General features: G+C 38.7%; 1 protein-coding gene across 6 annotated transcripts in view; it reads left to right on the top strand.

Annotated features, from left to right (window-relative positions):
- Window positions 1-17,144, top strand: part of EPB41 (erythrocyte membrane protein band 4.1) — a 392,405-nt gene that overhangs the window by 210,144 nt on the left and 165,117 nt on the right. For 3 of the 6 annotated variants that reach the window (XM_053707087.1, XM_053707084.1, XM_053707085.1), the window contains exons 12-14: window positions 3,903-4,019; window positions 14,266-14,376; window positions 16,659-16,846. In XM_053707087.1, coding sequence (XP_053563062.1) covers window positions 3,903-4,019; window positions 14,266-14,376; window positions 16,659-16,846 — 416 coding nt within the window. The remainder of the gene's footprint in view (window positions 1-3,902; window positions 4,020-14,265; window positions 14,377-16,658; window positions 16,847-17,144) is intronic. The other 3 variants (XM_053707090.1, XM_053707089.1, XM_053707088.1) reach the window with 2 other exon arrangements.

The raw sequence follows: 17,144 nt of genomic DNA, 5'->3' as shown, positions 1-17,144 counted from the left end.
CTCTTATTAAATAAATTATTCCTATTTAAAGCTAAATACTTACCTGTAAAATAAATCCTAATATAGCTACAATATAAATTATAATTACATTGTAGCTATTTTAGGATTAATATTTATTTTACAGGCAACTTTGTAATTATTTTAACCATGTACAATAGCTATTAAATAGTTAAGAACTATTTAATAGTTACCTAGTTAAAATAATTACAAAATTACCTGTAAAATAAATCCTAACCTAAGTTAGAATTAAACCTAACACTATACTATCATTAAATTAATTAAATAAAATACCTACAATTACCTACAATTAACCTAACACTACACTATCAATAAATAAATTAAATACAATTCCTACAAATAACTACAATGAAATAAACTAACTAAAGTACAAAAAATAAAAAAGAACTAAGTTACAAAAAATAAAAAAATGTTTACAAACATAAGAAAAATATTACAACAATTTTAAACTAATTACACCTACTCTAAGCCCCCTAATAAAATAACAAAGACCCCCAAAATAAAAAATGCCCTACCCTATTCTAAATTACTAAAGTTCAAAGCTCTTTTACCTTACCAGCCCTGAACAGGGCCCTTTGCGGGGCATGCCCCAAGAAGTTCAGCTCTTTTGCCTGTAAAAAAAAAATACAATACCCCCCCCCAACATTACAACCCACCACCCACATACCCCTAATCTAACCCAAACCCCCCTTAAATAAACACTAAGCCCCTGAAGATCATCCTACCTTGTCTTCACCTCACCAGGTATCACCGATCCGTCCTGGCTCCAAAATCTTCATCCAACCCATCCAACCCAAGCGATCCATCATCCGGTGGCTGAAGAGGTCCAGAAGAGGCTCCAAAGTCTTCATCCTATCCGGGAAGAAGAGGCGATCCGGACCGGCAACCATCTTGATCCAAGCGGCATCTTCTATCTTCATCCGATGACGACCGGCTCCATCCTGAAGACCTCCACCGCGGACCCATCTTCTTCCGGCGACGTCCAACTGAAGAATGATGGTTCCTTTAAGGGACGTCATCCAAGATGGCGTCCCTCGAATTCCGATTGGCTGATAGGATTCTATCAGCCAATCGGAATTAAGGTAGGAATATTCTGATTGGCTGATGGAATCAGCCATCAGAATCAAGTTCAATCCGATTGGCTGATCCAATCAGCCAATCAGATTGAGCTCGCATTCTATTGGCTGTTCCGATCATGGATCACCGGATGATGGATCGCCAGCCCCCGCTTGGGTTGGATGAAGATTTTGGAGCCAGGACGGATCGGTGATACCTGGTGAGGTGAAGACAAGGTAGGATGATCTTCAGGGGCTTAGTGTTAGGTTTATTTAAGGGGGGTTTGGGTTAGATTAGGGGTATGTGGGTGGTGGGTTGTAATGTTGGGGGGGGGTATTGTATGTTTTTTTTTACAGGCAAAAGAGCTGAACTTCTTGGGGCATGCCCCGCAAAGGGCCCTGTTCAGGGCTGGTAAGGTAAAAGGGTAGGGCATTTTTTATTTTGGGGGTCTTTGTTATTTTATTAGGGGGCTTAGAGTAGGTGTAATTAGTTTAAAATTGTTGTAATATTTTTCTTATGTTTGTAAATATTTTTTTATTTTTTGTAACTTAGTTCTTTTTTATTTTTTGTACTTTAGTTAGTTTATTTCATTGTAGTTATTTGTAGATATTGTATTTAATTAATGTATTGATAGTGTAGTGTTAGGTTTAATTGTAGGTAATTATAGGTATTTTATTTAATTAATTTAATGATAGTATAGTGTTAGGTTTAATTGTAACTTAGGTTAGGATTTATTTTACAGGTAATTTTGTAATTATTTTAACTAGGTAGCTATTAAATAGTTCTTAACTATTTAATAGTTATTGTACCTGGTTAAAATAATTACAAAATTGCCTGTAAAATAAATATTAATCCTAAAATAGCTACAATATAATTATAATTTATATTGTAGCTATATTAGGATTTATTTTACAGGTAAGTATTTAGCTTTAAATAGGAATAATTTATTTAATAAGAGTTAATTTATTTCGTTAGATTAAAATTATATTTAATTTAGGGGGGTGTTAGGGTTAGACTTAGCTTTAGGGGTTAATACATTTATTAGAATAGCGGTGAGCTCCGGTCGGCAGATTAGGGGTTAATAATTGAAGTTAGGTGTCGGCGATGTTAGGGAGGGCAGAGTAGGGGTTAATAAATATAATATAGGGGTCGGCGGTGTTAGGGGCAGCAGATTAGGGGTACATAGCTATAATGTAGGTGGCGGCGCTTTGCGGTCGGCAGATTAGGGGTTAATTATTGTAGGTAGCAGACGGCGACGTTGTGGGGGGCAGATTAGGGGTTGATAAATATAATACAGGGGTCGGCGGTGTTAGGGGCAGCAGATTAGGGGTACATAAGTATAACGTAGGTGGCGGTCGGCAGATTAGGGGTTAAAAAAATGTAATCGAGTTGCGGCGATGTGGGGGGGCCTCGGTTTAGGGGTACATAGGTAGTTTATGGGTGTTAGTGTACTTTAGAGTACAGTAGTTAAGAGCTTTATGAACCGGCGTTAGCCCAAAAAGCTCTTAACTACTGACTTTTTTCTGCTGCTGGAGTTTTGTCGTTAGATTTCTAACGCTCACTTCAGACACGACTCTAAATACCGGAGTTAGAAAGATCCCATTGAAAAGATAGGATACGCAATTGACGTAAGGGGATCTGCGGTATGGAAAAGTCGCGGCTGAAAAGTGAGCGTTAGACCCTTTTTTGAGTGACTCCAAATACCGGAGTTAGCCTTAAACCAGCGTTAGGAGCCTCTAACGCTGGTTTTCACTGCTAACGCCAAACTCCAAATCTAGCCGTTATTTTCTTAGGCAGGGTCCATATGTATAAAAAACAAACAATGTTTCAAACCTGCAATAGGTTCTTAGTCATGACTGGTTTGCAGGTTTGACCCTGCCTAAGAAAGTAAAGGTCTTTTAAAAAGATACTCGGTGACTGGAAAATTTGATTCTAAGCCACTATAGACAGCCTCTTAATCACATGCTTTTATATTTGCTTTTCACAACAGGAGACTGCTAGTTCATGTGGGCCATATAGATATCATTGTGTTAACACCCGAGGAGTTATTTAAGATTTAGCACAACACAGTACCAAATGCAAGTGAATAGATAATAAATACAAAGTCATGTGATCAGGGGGCTGTCAGAAGATGCTTAGATACAAGGTAATCTCAGAGGTAAAAAGTATATTAATATAACTGTTGGTTATGCAAAACTGGTAAATTGGTAATAAAGGGATTATATATCTTTTAAAACAATAAAAATTATATTGTAGACTGTCCCTTTAAAGTGAAAGTAAGTCCTAGCGTTTTACAAACGCTAGGATTTACTATTGAAACAAATAAAGGGGACTTTCATTCATGAAGTATAAGATACTTCATGTAGAAAGCTCCTTTATTTGATTCAATTGATCGCCGCTCTTAGCTCCTACAGCGGAGCACGGCTAAAAAAAATGTTGGCTAAGAGGTGACGTTTTCACCTCTTAGCCAATAGCAGTGCGGTAAATCCGGCTCCCATGGGTGTCAAGCCGGATTTACCGCACAGTTATTGGCTAAGAGGTCAAAACATCAAAAAATGTTTTAGCCGTGGGCTGCTGTAGCACCTGAAAACGACGATCAATTGAATCAAATAAAGGAGCTTTCTACCTGAAGTATCTTATACTTCATGAATGAAAGTGCCCTTTATTTGTTTCAATAGTAAATCCTAGCGTTTGTAAAACAGTAGGACTTACTTTTACTTTAAGCATTATTCCTTTAGCTGTGCCTTGTTTTGATTAATTCCTTGTGGCAAAAAGTAAATCATTGCGCTACGTTTAGATTGTTTCTAACTTGTACCCGGTTTCCTCAGCAAAGCGAGGGAATACTTCAGTTGAGTTAAGAGCCTTGGAAGATGGAGACAAGGAAGTGGAGGTGTTTGAGTTAGAGGAACCAAAGCAAACAGTACCATCTACTACCTCTCACACAGGTATAATGAGTTCTGTCTGAGGTTTGTCCCTTCGTCCAGGCTGATACTTCTATATTTCTGGCTTCATTTCTTTCTGCTTTCTAACTTTGGAACCTTCACCTTAGGTGACCCAATTTATTCCTGAAATTCTAATAATAAAGGATGTCAAGTTGTCTTCAATATTCAGCTGAGCTTTGCAAACAGCAAGTTTGTAAATATTACTAAAGCTACTAAACCACATTCTTGTAGTGTTTAGAGTTTACCTTGTATTAATTATTTTTTAAATCATATTTTCCACATTTCCTAAATTTATTATTGGTTATAACAATTAAATATATAAATAAAATAAAAATAAGACACTCTCTTCTACAGTTTAAGGAGACAAATAATATGTGTGCAACAATATATATTTTACATAAAATACTGTGACCCAGTTAAGTAAAATGTGCAAATGGGTCTACAAAAGACAGTGATTTATGTCAACTAAATTAGAGAAGTTGATAATTAAAGAAAAAGATCTCTCATTCTTAAAAATATTTAGGGCTAGATTACCAGTGTAGCGCTAAATTTGCCCGTTTGTGGGAACGCGACAATCAGCCATTATCACTTTTAAAATTAACTAGAGATCAGATCTCTGGTTAATTTTATAAATGTGCCCCAAATGCCCCCAAAATACAGTGTATTGTATTTTATAAAAAAAAAAAAAATATAGCAGCATCTTTATTTTTTAATAAAAAATTGTACTAGGCAGTATTTTGGGGGTAAAGTTGGCCTTTACATTGCGGTCTATGGGAACTGTGTGCTCCCAGTAAATATATATGTATATATATATGTATATGCTTATATACGTATATATTTATGGGTTAATATGTGTATATACACATATTAACATATAAATATATATGCATATATAATATACATATATATTTAAATTTGCTGCACTCGCTGCGCGATTTACTCACTTTCCTGCGCTTAGGTTCTGATGCTGTCTCTGACCTGCATTGGAGCCTATGGAAGCACACATCAAGAATGTGAAAAGTTGTTAAAAGTTTGATTCTCCACTGTATTTTGCCATTGTTACTTTTTAAGCTTGATTTAAACAAATAAACAAATCCATCTTATGTGACGAACTTACAAAGAAACTCAATTGCTTTCTCTGCAAACATATTTTATAAATACTTTTTCTCAGTCAAGCTGAATGGTTAAATGTATGTTGGTGAATGCCGACACCCACTGATGCTTGGTAGGTGACTTTATTGATACTTTCTCAATAGATGTTGGATTAGTCAGCTGTGTATCCATTTGTAAAGTACAAGTACTATGTAACGTTCTTTAAGCTGCAGCAGAGCTCGTCATTTTTAGGTTTTTCAATATGCGTTTAATTATGGTTAGTTAAAAACAAATATACTTTCATTATTTATTTTGTCCTCTTTTCCTGTGATTTAATGATTTCTACAAAGTAAAGGGTGCCGACATTTTGAAACTGCTCCCCCCCCCCCCTTTTATCTATCTTTACTGCTGAGAACAAGTAGAGACAGATACAAAACAGGCAATTAAACAACTGGGAAAACAAGGCTGCATGGTACACATTGTTAAAGTATTTATCTAACAAACTTTTTTTGTATGTTTTTATATCTGTCCCTAGCTTAGCAGTGCTAGATAAGGGGGAAACTTAAGTTTAAACATGGAGGTGCCCATTGCTTTATAGAAACTAATCCTTTACACATATCTTCAATGTATAACAACTAATATAATAGTAAAAATACATCTACATATTATTCTAAGGGTTATCTTTGCTTTTAATACATCAATCATTATGTCTAGCATGTATTTACTGTTTAAAGGGACAGTATACACCAATTTTCATATAACTGCATGTACTAGACACTACTATAAAGAATAATATGCAGACATACTGATCTAAAAATCCAGTCTAAAAACGTTTAAAAACTTACTTAGAAGCTCACAGTTTAGCACTGTTAAAAAGATTAGCTGGAACACCCACTGCAAGTGGGAAATAGCAGACACACCCCTTCCCCTGCTTATGAAAAGACCATTTACACAAACAGGAGCAAGCTTGAGTAGGTATACATCAGTATTCTCCTAAAACTTTGGGGCTTGGTTAGGAGTCTGAAAATCAGCACAATTTTTTTTTTAAATAAGCAAAACTATACATTAAAAAAAAAAAGATGTATAAATGGATTATCTACAAAACATTTTTGCAAAGAAAAATCTAGTGTATAATGTCCCTTTAATATTCCTTTAAGCTGCCCATCCTCTCTTTGCGGAGGACCATTAGGGATAGATATAAAACATACAATAAAAAGCCTTTGTAAACAAGGCAGTGTGGAACATAAATTTGTTAAGGTATTTATCTAACAGGGTTAGGTTGTGATTGCTATTGTTACACTAAGGGACAAATTTATCATAGGTTCTGACTGCAGGCTCGCATGAGTGAACTTGCACCCGGAGAGTTAAGAAGCAGCAGTCATCAGACCCACTTTGCCACCTGTTATGAAGCATATATCAATCTCTTGGTATATTTGGTTGAAAAGCACATGAACATATTGTCAGCAGCAGCAATGGTGATTGGTGGCTGCACACAGTTGTCTCTTATCATTGGCTTACGAGATGTGTTCAGTGCATTGCTGCTAAGGAACTGACTTTAGCTATGTGTTTAAACCCTTTGCAGAGGTTAAACACAGTTATTGAAGGTCCTAACTATGTATTTACTGTAAATAATATACATTCCAATGTTCTGCACATACCATTTCTAAATAGATATTCCTATATATATCTAGACCTATATATAATTTTTTTATCTATATATATATAGGTATATATATATATTGGTACCAAAAATCATCAGATATATGTAGAAATATGTATTTATGAATAAATAGAACATATTCTTATATTTGAAGAACATTGGAATGTGAAATATTAATTTCTCCTGTTAAGTGTGGTCAGTCCACGGGTCATCATTACTTCTGGGATATTATCTCCTCCCCTACAGGAAGTGCAAGAGGATTCACCCAGCAGAGCTGCTATATAGCTCCTCCCCCCTACGTCACCTCCAGTCATTCTCTTGCACCCAACGAATAGATAGGATGTGTGAGAGGACTGTGGTGATTTAATTAGTTTATTACCTTCAATCAAAAGTTTGTTATTTTATAATAGCACCGGAGTGTGTTATTCATTCTCTGGTAGAATTTGAAGAAGAATCTACCTGAGTTTTTTCTATGATTTTAGCCGGAGTAGTTAAGATCATATTGCTGTTTCTCGGCCATCTGAGGAGAGGTAAACTTCAGATCAGGGGACAGCGGGCAGATTAATCTGCAAAGAGGTATGTAGCAGTTTGTTATTTTCTGACATGGAATTGATGAGAAAATCCTGCCATACCGTTATAATGTAAACTCAGCCTTAAATGCAGTAGATGTAGCTGGTATCAGGCTGTCATGTATGTATATTTTACACTTCAGTATTCTGGGGAATGGTACTTCACTGGATTTATACTGTATGCATAGACTTAACCTAATTTGCAGGGACTTGCAATAGGTTTTAAATAACAATTAATTTATTGAGGTTAAACGTTTTTTTGCTGGCATGTAAAAACGTTTATTTCTCTGAGGTACTGGGTGAAAAAATGTTTTGGGCACTATTTTTTCCACTTGGCAATAGTTTTGTTTAAATTAAAGCAGTTCACTGATCTCTCTCACTGTTATGTGTGAGGGGGAGGGGCCATTTTTGGCGCTTTTACTACGCATCAAAAAACTCAGTCAGAGGTTCATTTTCTTCCTGCATGATCCGGTTCATCTCTACAGAACTCAGGGATCTCCAAAGCCTTTTTTTGAGGGAGGTAATCATCACAGCAGAGCTGTGAAGATTGTAGTTGACTGTGATAAAAAACGTTTATTTGTGTATTTTTTATGCTGCCTGGGTTAGTTATCCTTTGCTAATGGGAACAATCCTTTGCTAAAATTGTATATTTCTGACAAAGATTGATGCTATAACTTAATTATTTTCAACTGTCATAATTTTTTCTGTGCTTCTTATAGGCACAGTTCGTTTTCATATTATTGTAAATTACTTGAAAAAGCATTTCCAAGTTGCTAGTTAATTGCTAGTGTGTTAAACATGTCTGATTCAGAGGAAGATACATGTGCTATATGTGCTAATGCCAAAGTGGAGCCCAATAGAAGTTTATGTACTAACTGTATTGATGCTACTTTAAATAAAAGTCAATCTGTACAAATTGAACATATTTCACCAGACAACGAGGGGAGAGTTATGCCGACTAACTCGCCTCACGTGTCAGTACCTGCATCTCCCGCTCGGGAGGTGCGTGATATTGTAGCGCCGAGTACATCTGGGCGGCCATTTCAAATCACATTACAGGATATGGCTACTGTTATGACTGAAGTTTTGGCTAAATTACCAGAACTTAGAGGCAAGCGTGATCACTCTGGGGTGAGAACAGAGTGCGCTGATAATATTAGGGCCATGTCAGACACTGCGTCACAGGCGGCAGAACATGAGGACGGAGAACTTCATTCTGTGGGTGACGGTTCTGATCCAAATAGATTGGATTCAGATATTTCAAATTTTAAATTTAAGCTGGAAAACCTCCGTGTATTACTAGGGGAGGTGTTAGCGGCTCTGAATGATTGTAACACAGTTGCAATACCAGAGAAAATGTGTAGGTTGGATAAATATTTTGCGGTACCGGCGAGTACTGATGTTTTTCCTATACCTAAGAGACTTACTGAAATTGTTACTAAGGAGTGGGATAGGCCCGGTGTGCCGTTCTCACCCCCTCCGATATTTAGAAAAATGTTTCCAATAGACGCCACCACACGGGACTTATGGCAAACGGTCCCTAAGGTGGAGGGAGCAGTTTCTACTTTAGCTAAGCGTACCACTATCCCGGTGGAGGATAGCTGTGCCTTTTCAGATCCAATGGATAAAAAATTAGAGGGTTACCTTAAGAAAATGTTTGTTCAACAAGGTTTTATATTGCAACCTCTTGCATGTATTGCGCCTGTCACGGCTGCAGCAGCATTTTGGTTTGAGTCTCTGGAAGAGACACTTCAATCATCTACACTAGATGAGATTACAGACAAACTTAAAGCCCTTAAGTTAGCTAACTCATTTATTTCAGATGCCGTAGTACATTTAACTAAACTTACGGCTAAGAATTCCGGATTTGCCATTCAGGCACGCAGAGCACTGTGGCTAAAATCCTGGTCAGCTGATGTTACTTCTAAATCTAAATTGCTTAATATACCTTTCAAAGGGCAAACCTTATTCGGGCCCGGGTTGAAAGAGATTATCGCTGACATTACAGGAGGTAAAGGCCATGCCCTGCCTCAGGACAAAGCCAAACCTAGGGCTAGACAGTCTAATTTTCGTTCCTTTCGTAATTTCAAAGCAGGAACAGCATCAACTTCCTCTGCACCAAAACAGGAAGGAGCTGTTGCTCGCTACAGACAAGGCTGGAAACCTAACCAGTCCTGGAACAAAGGCAAGCAGGCCAGGAAACCTGCTGCTGCCCCTAAGACAGCATGAATCGAGGGCCCCCGATCCGGGACCGGATCTAGTAGGGGGCAGACTTTCTCTCTTCGCCCAGGCTTGGGCAAGAGATGTTCAGGATCCCTGGGCGTTAGAGATCATATCTCAGGGATACCTTCTGGACTTCAAATCCTCTCCCCCAAGAGGGAGATTTCATCTGTCAAGGTTGTCAACAAACCAAATAAAGAAAGAAGCGTTCCTACGCTGCGTACAAGATCTTTTATTAATGGGAGTGGTCCATCCAGTTCCGCGGTCGGAACAAGGACAAGGGTTTTACTCAAATCTGTTTGTAGTTCCCAAAAAAGAGGGAACTTTCAGGCCAATCTTGGATTTAAAGATCCTAAACAAATTCCTAAGAGTTCCATCGTTCAAGATGGAAACGATTCGAACAATTTTGCCCATGATCCAAGAGGGTCAGTACATGACCACAGTGGATTTAAAGGATGCTTACCTTCACATACCGATTCACAGAAATCATTACCGGTATCTAAGGTTTGCCTTTCTAGACAGGCATTACCAGTTTGTAGCTCTTCCATTCGGATTGGCTACAGCTCCAAGAATCTTCACAAAGGTTCTGGGTACTCTTTTGGCGGTACTAAGACCGCGAGGAATTTCGGTAGCTCCGTACCTAGACGACATTCTGATACAAGCTTCAAGCTTTCAAACTGCCAAGTCTCATACAGAGTTAGTACTGGCATTTCTAAGGTCGCATGGATGGAAGGTGAACGAAAAGAAGAGTTCTCTCTTTCCACTCACAAGAGTTCCCTTCTTGGGGACTCTGATAGATTCTGTAGAAATGAAGATTTACCTGACAGAAGACAGGTTAACAAAGCTTCAAAATGCATGCCGGGTCCTTCATTCCATTCAACACCCGTCAGTAGCTCAATGCATGGAGGTGATCGGCTTAATGGTAGCGGCAATGGACATAGTACCTTTTGCACGCCTACATCTCAGACCGCTGCAATTGTGCATGCTAAGTCAGTGGAATGGGGATTACTCAGATTTGTCCCCCACTCTGAATCTGAATCAAGAGACCAGAAATTCTCTTCTATGGTGGCTTTATCGGCCACACCTGTCCAGGGGAATGCCATTCAGCAGGCCAGACTGGACAATTGTAACAACAGACGCCAGCCTTCTAGGTTGGGGTGCTGTCTGGAATTCTCTGAAGGCTCAGGGACTATGGAATCAGGAGGAGAGTCTCCTTCCAATAAACATTCTGGAATTGAGAGCAGTTCTCAATGCCCTTCTGGCTTGGCCCCAGTTAACAACTCGGGGGTTCATCAGGTTTCAGTCAGACAACATCACGACTGTAGCTTACATCAACCATCAGGGAGGGACAAGAAGCTCCCTAGCAATGATGGAAGTATCAAAGATAATTCGCTGGGCAGAGTCTCACTCTTGCCACCTGTCTGCAATCCACATCCCGGGAGTGGAGAACTGGGAGGCGGATTTCTTAAGTCGTCAGACTTTTCATCCGGGGGAGTGGGAACTTCATCCGGAGGTCTTTGCCCAGATACTTCGACGTTGGGGCAAACCAGAGATAGATCTCATGGCGTCTCGTCAGAACGCCAAGCTTCCTCGCTACGGGTCCAGATCCAGGGATCTGGGAGCGGTTCTGATAGATGCTTTGACAGCACCTTGGACCTTCGGGATGGCTTATGTGTTTCCACCCTTCCCGATGCTTCCTCGATTGATTGCCAGAATCAAACAGGAGAGAGCATCAGTGATTCTAATAGCACCTGCATGGCCACGCAGGACTTGGTATGCAGATCTAGTGGACATGTCATCCTGTCCGCCTTGGTCTCTACCTCTGAAACAGGACCTTCTGATCCAGGGTCCATTCAAACATCAAAATCTAACTTCTCTGAAGCTGACTGCTTGGAAATTGAACGCTTGATTTTATCAAAACGTGGTTTTTCTGAGCCAGTTATTGATACCTTAATACAGGCTAGGAAGCCTGTTACCAGAAGGATTTACCATAAAATATGGCGTAAATACTTATATTGGTGCGAATCCAAGAGTTACTCATGGAGTAAGGTTAGGATTCCAAGGATATTGTCTTTTCTACAAGAAGGTTTAGAAAAGGGGTTAACTGCTAGTTCTTTAAAGGGACAGATTTCAGCTCTGTCCATTCTTTTACACAAACGTCTGTCAGAAGTTCCGGACGTTCAAGCTTTTTGTCAGGCTTTAGCTAGGATCAAGCCTGTGTTTAAAACTGTTGCTCCGCCATGGAGTTTGAACTTAGTTCTTAATGTTTTACAGGGTGTTCCGTTTGAACCCCTTCATTCCATTGATATCAAGTTGTTATCTTGGAAAGTTTTGTTTTTAATGGCTATTTCCTCGGCTCGAAGAGTTTCTGAGTTATCTGCCTTACATTGTGATTCTCCTTATCTGATTTTTCATTCAGACAAGGTAGTTCTGCGTACTAAACCTGGGTTCCTACCTAAGGTGGTCACTTACAGGAATATCAATCAAGAGATTGTTGTTCCATCTCTGTGTCCTAATCCTTCCTCGAAGAAGGAACGTCTGCTACACAATCTAGATGTAGTCCGTGCCCTGAAATTTTATCTACAGGCAACTAAGGATTTTCGTCAAACGTCTTCCCTGTTTGTCGTTTATTCTGGTCAGAGGAGAGGTCAAAAAGCTTCGGCTACCTCTCTCTCTTTTTGGCTTCGTAGCATAATACGATTAGCCTATGAGACTGCTGGACAGCAGCCTCCTGAAAGAATTACAGCTCATTCTACTAGAGCTGTGGCTTCCACTTGGGCCTTTAAGAATGAGGCTTCTGTTGAACAGATTTGCAAGGCTGCAACTTGGTCTTCTCTTCATACTTTTTCCAAATTTTACAAATTTGACACTTTTGCTTCTTCGGAGGCTGTTTTTGGGAGAAAGGTTCTTCAGGCAGTGGTTCCCTCCGTATAAAGAGCCTGCCTGTCCCTCCCGTCATCCGTGTACTTTTGCTTTGGTATTGGTATCCCAGAAGTAATGATGACCCGTGGACTGACCACACTTAACAGGAGAAAACAAAATTTATGCTTACCTGATAAATTCATTTCTCCTGTAGTGTGGTCAGTCCACGGCCCGCCCTGTTTTTTATGGCAGGCCAAAAAATTTTTTGGATTATACTCCAGTCACCACTACACCCTTCGGCTTCTCCTTTCTCGTTGGCCCTTTGGTCGAATGACTGGAGGTGACGTAGGGGGGAGGAGCTATATAGCAGCTCTGCTGGGTGAATCCTCTTGCACTTCCTGTAGGGGAGGAGATAATATCCCAGAAGTAATGATGACCCATGGACTGACCACACTACAGGAGAAATGAATTTATCAGGTAAGCATAAATTTTGTTATTTTCATGTCGGGTTAGCGCACCTGACAATATGCGATCTTGTTTGCGCGCGAGTAGTCTGTTAGGTTTTTCGCCCACTTATTTTTCTCTGTTGCCTTCTATGGGGGAATCAGTGAATGCGCAAGCGATATTCTAACTGTGTCTTTTTGCTCTTGTAGGGGTTAGCGTAAGAGCAAAAACAGTTAGCTCATAATACGAGTGCAAACAGACAAGCTTACTTATAGCACAGTTAACGCTCTAGCGGATGCGTTAAATAGTGCGCCACTCGTAATCTGGCCCAGTGAAGGGGTTAATCAGGTAGTTGTAAGGTTAATTTTAGCTGTAGGGTAGAGATTACCCTCCCAGCTGATACCTCCCACCCCCCTGATCCCTCTCAAAAAGCTCTCTTCCCTCCCTCACCCCCCACTGGTCACCACCATCTTACGTACTGGCAGACAGCCTGCCAGTATGCAATTTATTTTATTATTTATTTATTTATTTTCCTCTTCAGTGTAGTCATCCTCCTCAACCCTCCCACCTCCCTGATCCCACTAAATAGCTCTCTAACCTTGCCTTTCCAACTAATGGTGGCCATATTTAGTACTGGCAGTTGTCTGCCAGTACTTTATACATATATAGTTTTTATTTATTTTTGTTATTTTATTGTAGTGTAGTGGTCCCACCACCTTCCCCCTCCGGCGACCACTAGCTAGGGCCCCCCACGCCACATTTTTTCTGTAGTGTAACTCCCCATCCCTCCCTCTCTCTTCATTTTATTTTCCTGCAGTGTAGGGCCCATCCCACTCCCTCCCCCTTCTCGCCACTGGGCTGCCCACCCACCTCCTGCTCAAATAGGTTATTTGCTGTTTATTGATTGCTTATAAAAGATATAATTTTGTTTATGTGTACAGTAAAAAAATTCTTGGCAGAATGTGTTTAATAAACTAATTTGATTAATTTATTTTGATAGAACACAGCTCTGGATATGGTTTAGTTCAAATGTTTTTTTTTATGATCTTGACATCCTAATTGGTAGTTATTGTGTTATGTGCATAACTTAAGTAAATTAAATTACTAAATGCTTTTATTTCAGAGACCTATCCGTAGCTCCCAACCTCTCTATCTACTGCATTGTTAAGTGCCCTACTTTTTCTCTTTCCATTTGTGACTTAATGGAAGATTTATTTAAAGACAAGAATGACAGGGTATAAATAAAAACCACACCGTAGAGGGGATTTTTTTTTTTTTTTTTAGCAGAGGTGTCTTTCTTCTAATTGATAAAATAATTCATTGGTATTAAATCAGGGGAGTTCTCAGATGTCAGACTGAAATCTATGACATGCAGAACTTTCTGTCAAAAACTTGTTTTCAGAGGAGATCGTTTTGGAAAACAATGACAAGGCTGATCTCAAGCCAGAGACGGAGAGGCAAATAGGTGGCGATGAACAGGTCTGCACAGACTATAAGGGGACTGAACAGCCAGGTACCAGTGTGTGATGGCTGATTTTGCAGCTTACCTTATTAACACTTGCTCTGCAAAACCATGAGTCGGATAACAGATTAAATTGGAAAAGCAAATAATTATGATACCATGTTTGTTCCACTTCACCTGTCAATGTTGTAATGTCAACTCTGCTGTAACACAAATGGTAAATTAAACTTAAATGTACTGGACAGAGTATACCATTTTAAATAACTTGCCAATTTGCTTCTGTTGTCAATTTTGCTTAGTTCTTTTGTTATCTCAGGAGCGTGCACATGTCTTTAGCCATCTTGCTGCAGTGTTTGCAACAATGTTTATAGCAAAGCATTGTTGCAGACACTACTGCCATATATGTGCATGCTCCTATCGGCATATCTTACTTTTCAACAAAGGACACCAAAACAACAAAACTAATTTGATTATAGAAGTATATTGAAAAGTTGTTTAAAATCGCATGCTGTATTAGAGTCCTAACTGTTTAAATTTCACTTTACTGTCCCTTTAATTTGATCTTGCCTATGCATGGACTGGTAAACTGATTAACTATTTACTGTTAAGGGCCTTTAATAAGGAGCTGTCTAAATAAGAATAGAACACTGCCTGCAAACCGTAGCTTCTGGTTGTCTCGTGCAAATGTTACTTCTTTATCGGCACCAATAAAATACATCAGGCATATGCTGTTTTGCAAACTACTGAGCTGTTTGATAAAAACAGTTTTCAACTCAGAATCTCATTTGAGGTTAATAAGGCACAAATATATCTAGAAGTGTTTTCTATTATTTTGTGTTATTTAAATCATTTTTAGTGTGCTGTTCTAAAAATAAAAAGCAAGTGAAATAATTAAAAACCTAACTCACCTGCATGCAAGTTTTGGGGAAGTATAATTTAGCTGTCTGGGTATCGTGCACTAAATGCTCTGCTTCTTTCATAATAAGCTTTTAGTGGTGTGGGCATTTGCTGAATGTGGCTAAAGAATTTGTTCTTTTCTTTTGGTGACACTAAATATGACTACACTTTATGCATAAAATAATATAAACATATGAATACACATTGGTGCACGTGTAAATTGGTTTTCAGATGAAAAGATAAATTAAGAAAAAATATAGAATGGTTAATTTCTCTTCTGTTTGTTTATGGATGTGATTTATTTTTTTCAATTGTCCAAGACTAGGGTAGCTTCTAAACAAAAAGAATAGGTGGTGCAAAATGTTAACCACAAAGCTTAACATCAAGTGTGCAGGGTGAACTGTTGTGGCTTCTAATCTTCTGCTTTTAATAAATTCATCTTCATCATCCCATGCCTTGCTGTTTGTAGACCTGTAGACATGTAAAACAGTCACTACTTTGTACATTCATGGGCAACAGTAATGAATGAGTTCATGGAGCCCCTGTAGAATTACCACTGCCAAAGACATCTGTAGGCATAGTCCAACACAGAGGTTGATACCTGTCTATGAAGAATATCCAAGCAGTTTGAATATTAAAGGGAAAAAATTTAAATGTACAGACATTTAATATATACATAAAGCCAAATAAAAAAGGCTAAACTATAACTTGCCAGACAATATGGAGAGGTTATATGTAATGATCTGCATGGACAGATTAAATAGAGATAATATTTACCAATGTTATTGGAAGGATTACCTGATATCTGAGAAATGACTTTAAAAGTATAAACACTCACTGCCTATAAATAAAGGGACTACCAAACCACCTAAATGATATTACCTATAGCACTGTGACATTAATTGGCTGGAAGCTTGGACTAGACCAGGGGTGCCCACACTTTTTTGTGTTGGGATCTACTTTTCAAATGAACAGCTCAACGAGATCTACCCACGAAAAAATGCAAAACCTTTTCTTTAAAAAAAAATACATTAAAATCCAATAGATCTCTCCTCTCCTCCCTACAGATAGCTTTTCTTAGTTTAAAAGCTTTCTGTAGTGAAGAGGGGAGAGAGAGAGAGTTTAACACATGGTGGGGGTAAGGGTGAGGGTAATAAAATCGGGCAGGATGTCTGGCCCAAAAGCAGTCAAATGGAATCACCACATATAACTGAAGCAAACAATGGAATTCACTTAGAAGTAATATAAACAGTAGTTAAAGTATACATACAGAATATAAGTGTACAAAACCATATCAGTTATACTGCTGACGGTATGACATGATAACGCTGCCTGTGAGGTGACGCTCCGCTTATGCCTACTACATACTCATAATTTCAGGGGGGGGTTCTCGATGTTTCCGTTTTCTCTTGACATTCTATCTTGATATTTTACAGCTGCTGTGAATACCCCGGAGCGTAGCCATCGTCCTGTTTCTGCCCCTGTCATCACCCCCAGTCACGTGATACAGCCTGTAGTAGCCAGACTGCCTGCAGACCACAAAGCAGAGGAAGTACCTGCAAAATCAGAGATGAAGGAAGAGAAAGTGCAAGACAGAGTGCAAAAGCCACGGGAGACTATTAAGGTATCTAATTTTTATTGTCTTAATTTTGTGCATTCATTTACATTTTAATGCACAAGCATCTAAAATATTTTTACCTATAGCCTGTATAAGCTCATATACAGTACATAATGATCAAGATCCCATGTGGGTTTTCACTTATATATTTGGTCAAACGCAAATAAAGTAACAAATGCATTGTCTACCTTAAAGTGAATGTAAATTTTGATGATTAAGTGCCCGTTTTTTAAAAATTGGATTAAAAACAGGGGCACTTTAATTCATCAAAATGTACATTTCACTTGTGTTGTGAAAATACTTA

Source organism: Bombina bombina, chromosome 3 (genome assembly GCF_027579735.1).
Source record: "Bombina bombina isolate aBomBom1 chromosome 3, aBomBom1.pri, whole genome shotgun sequence".
Lineage (NCBI taxonomy): Eukaryota > Metazoa > Chordata > Amphibia > Anura > Bombinatoridae > Bombina > Bombina bombina.
The sequence above is the reverse complement of the archived record's forward strand: the minus strand, read 5'-3'. Positions and strand labels throughout refer to the sequence as shown.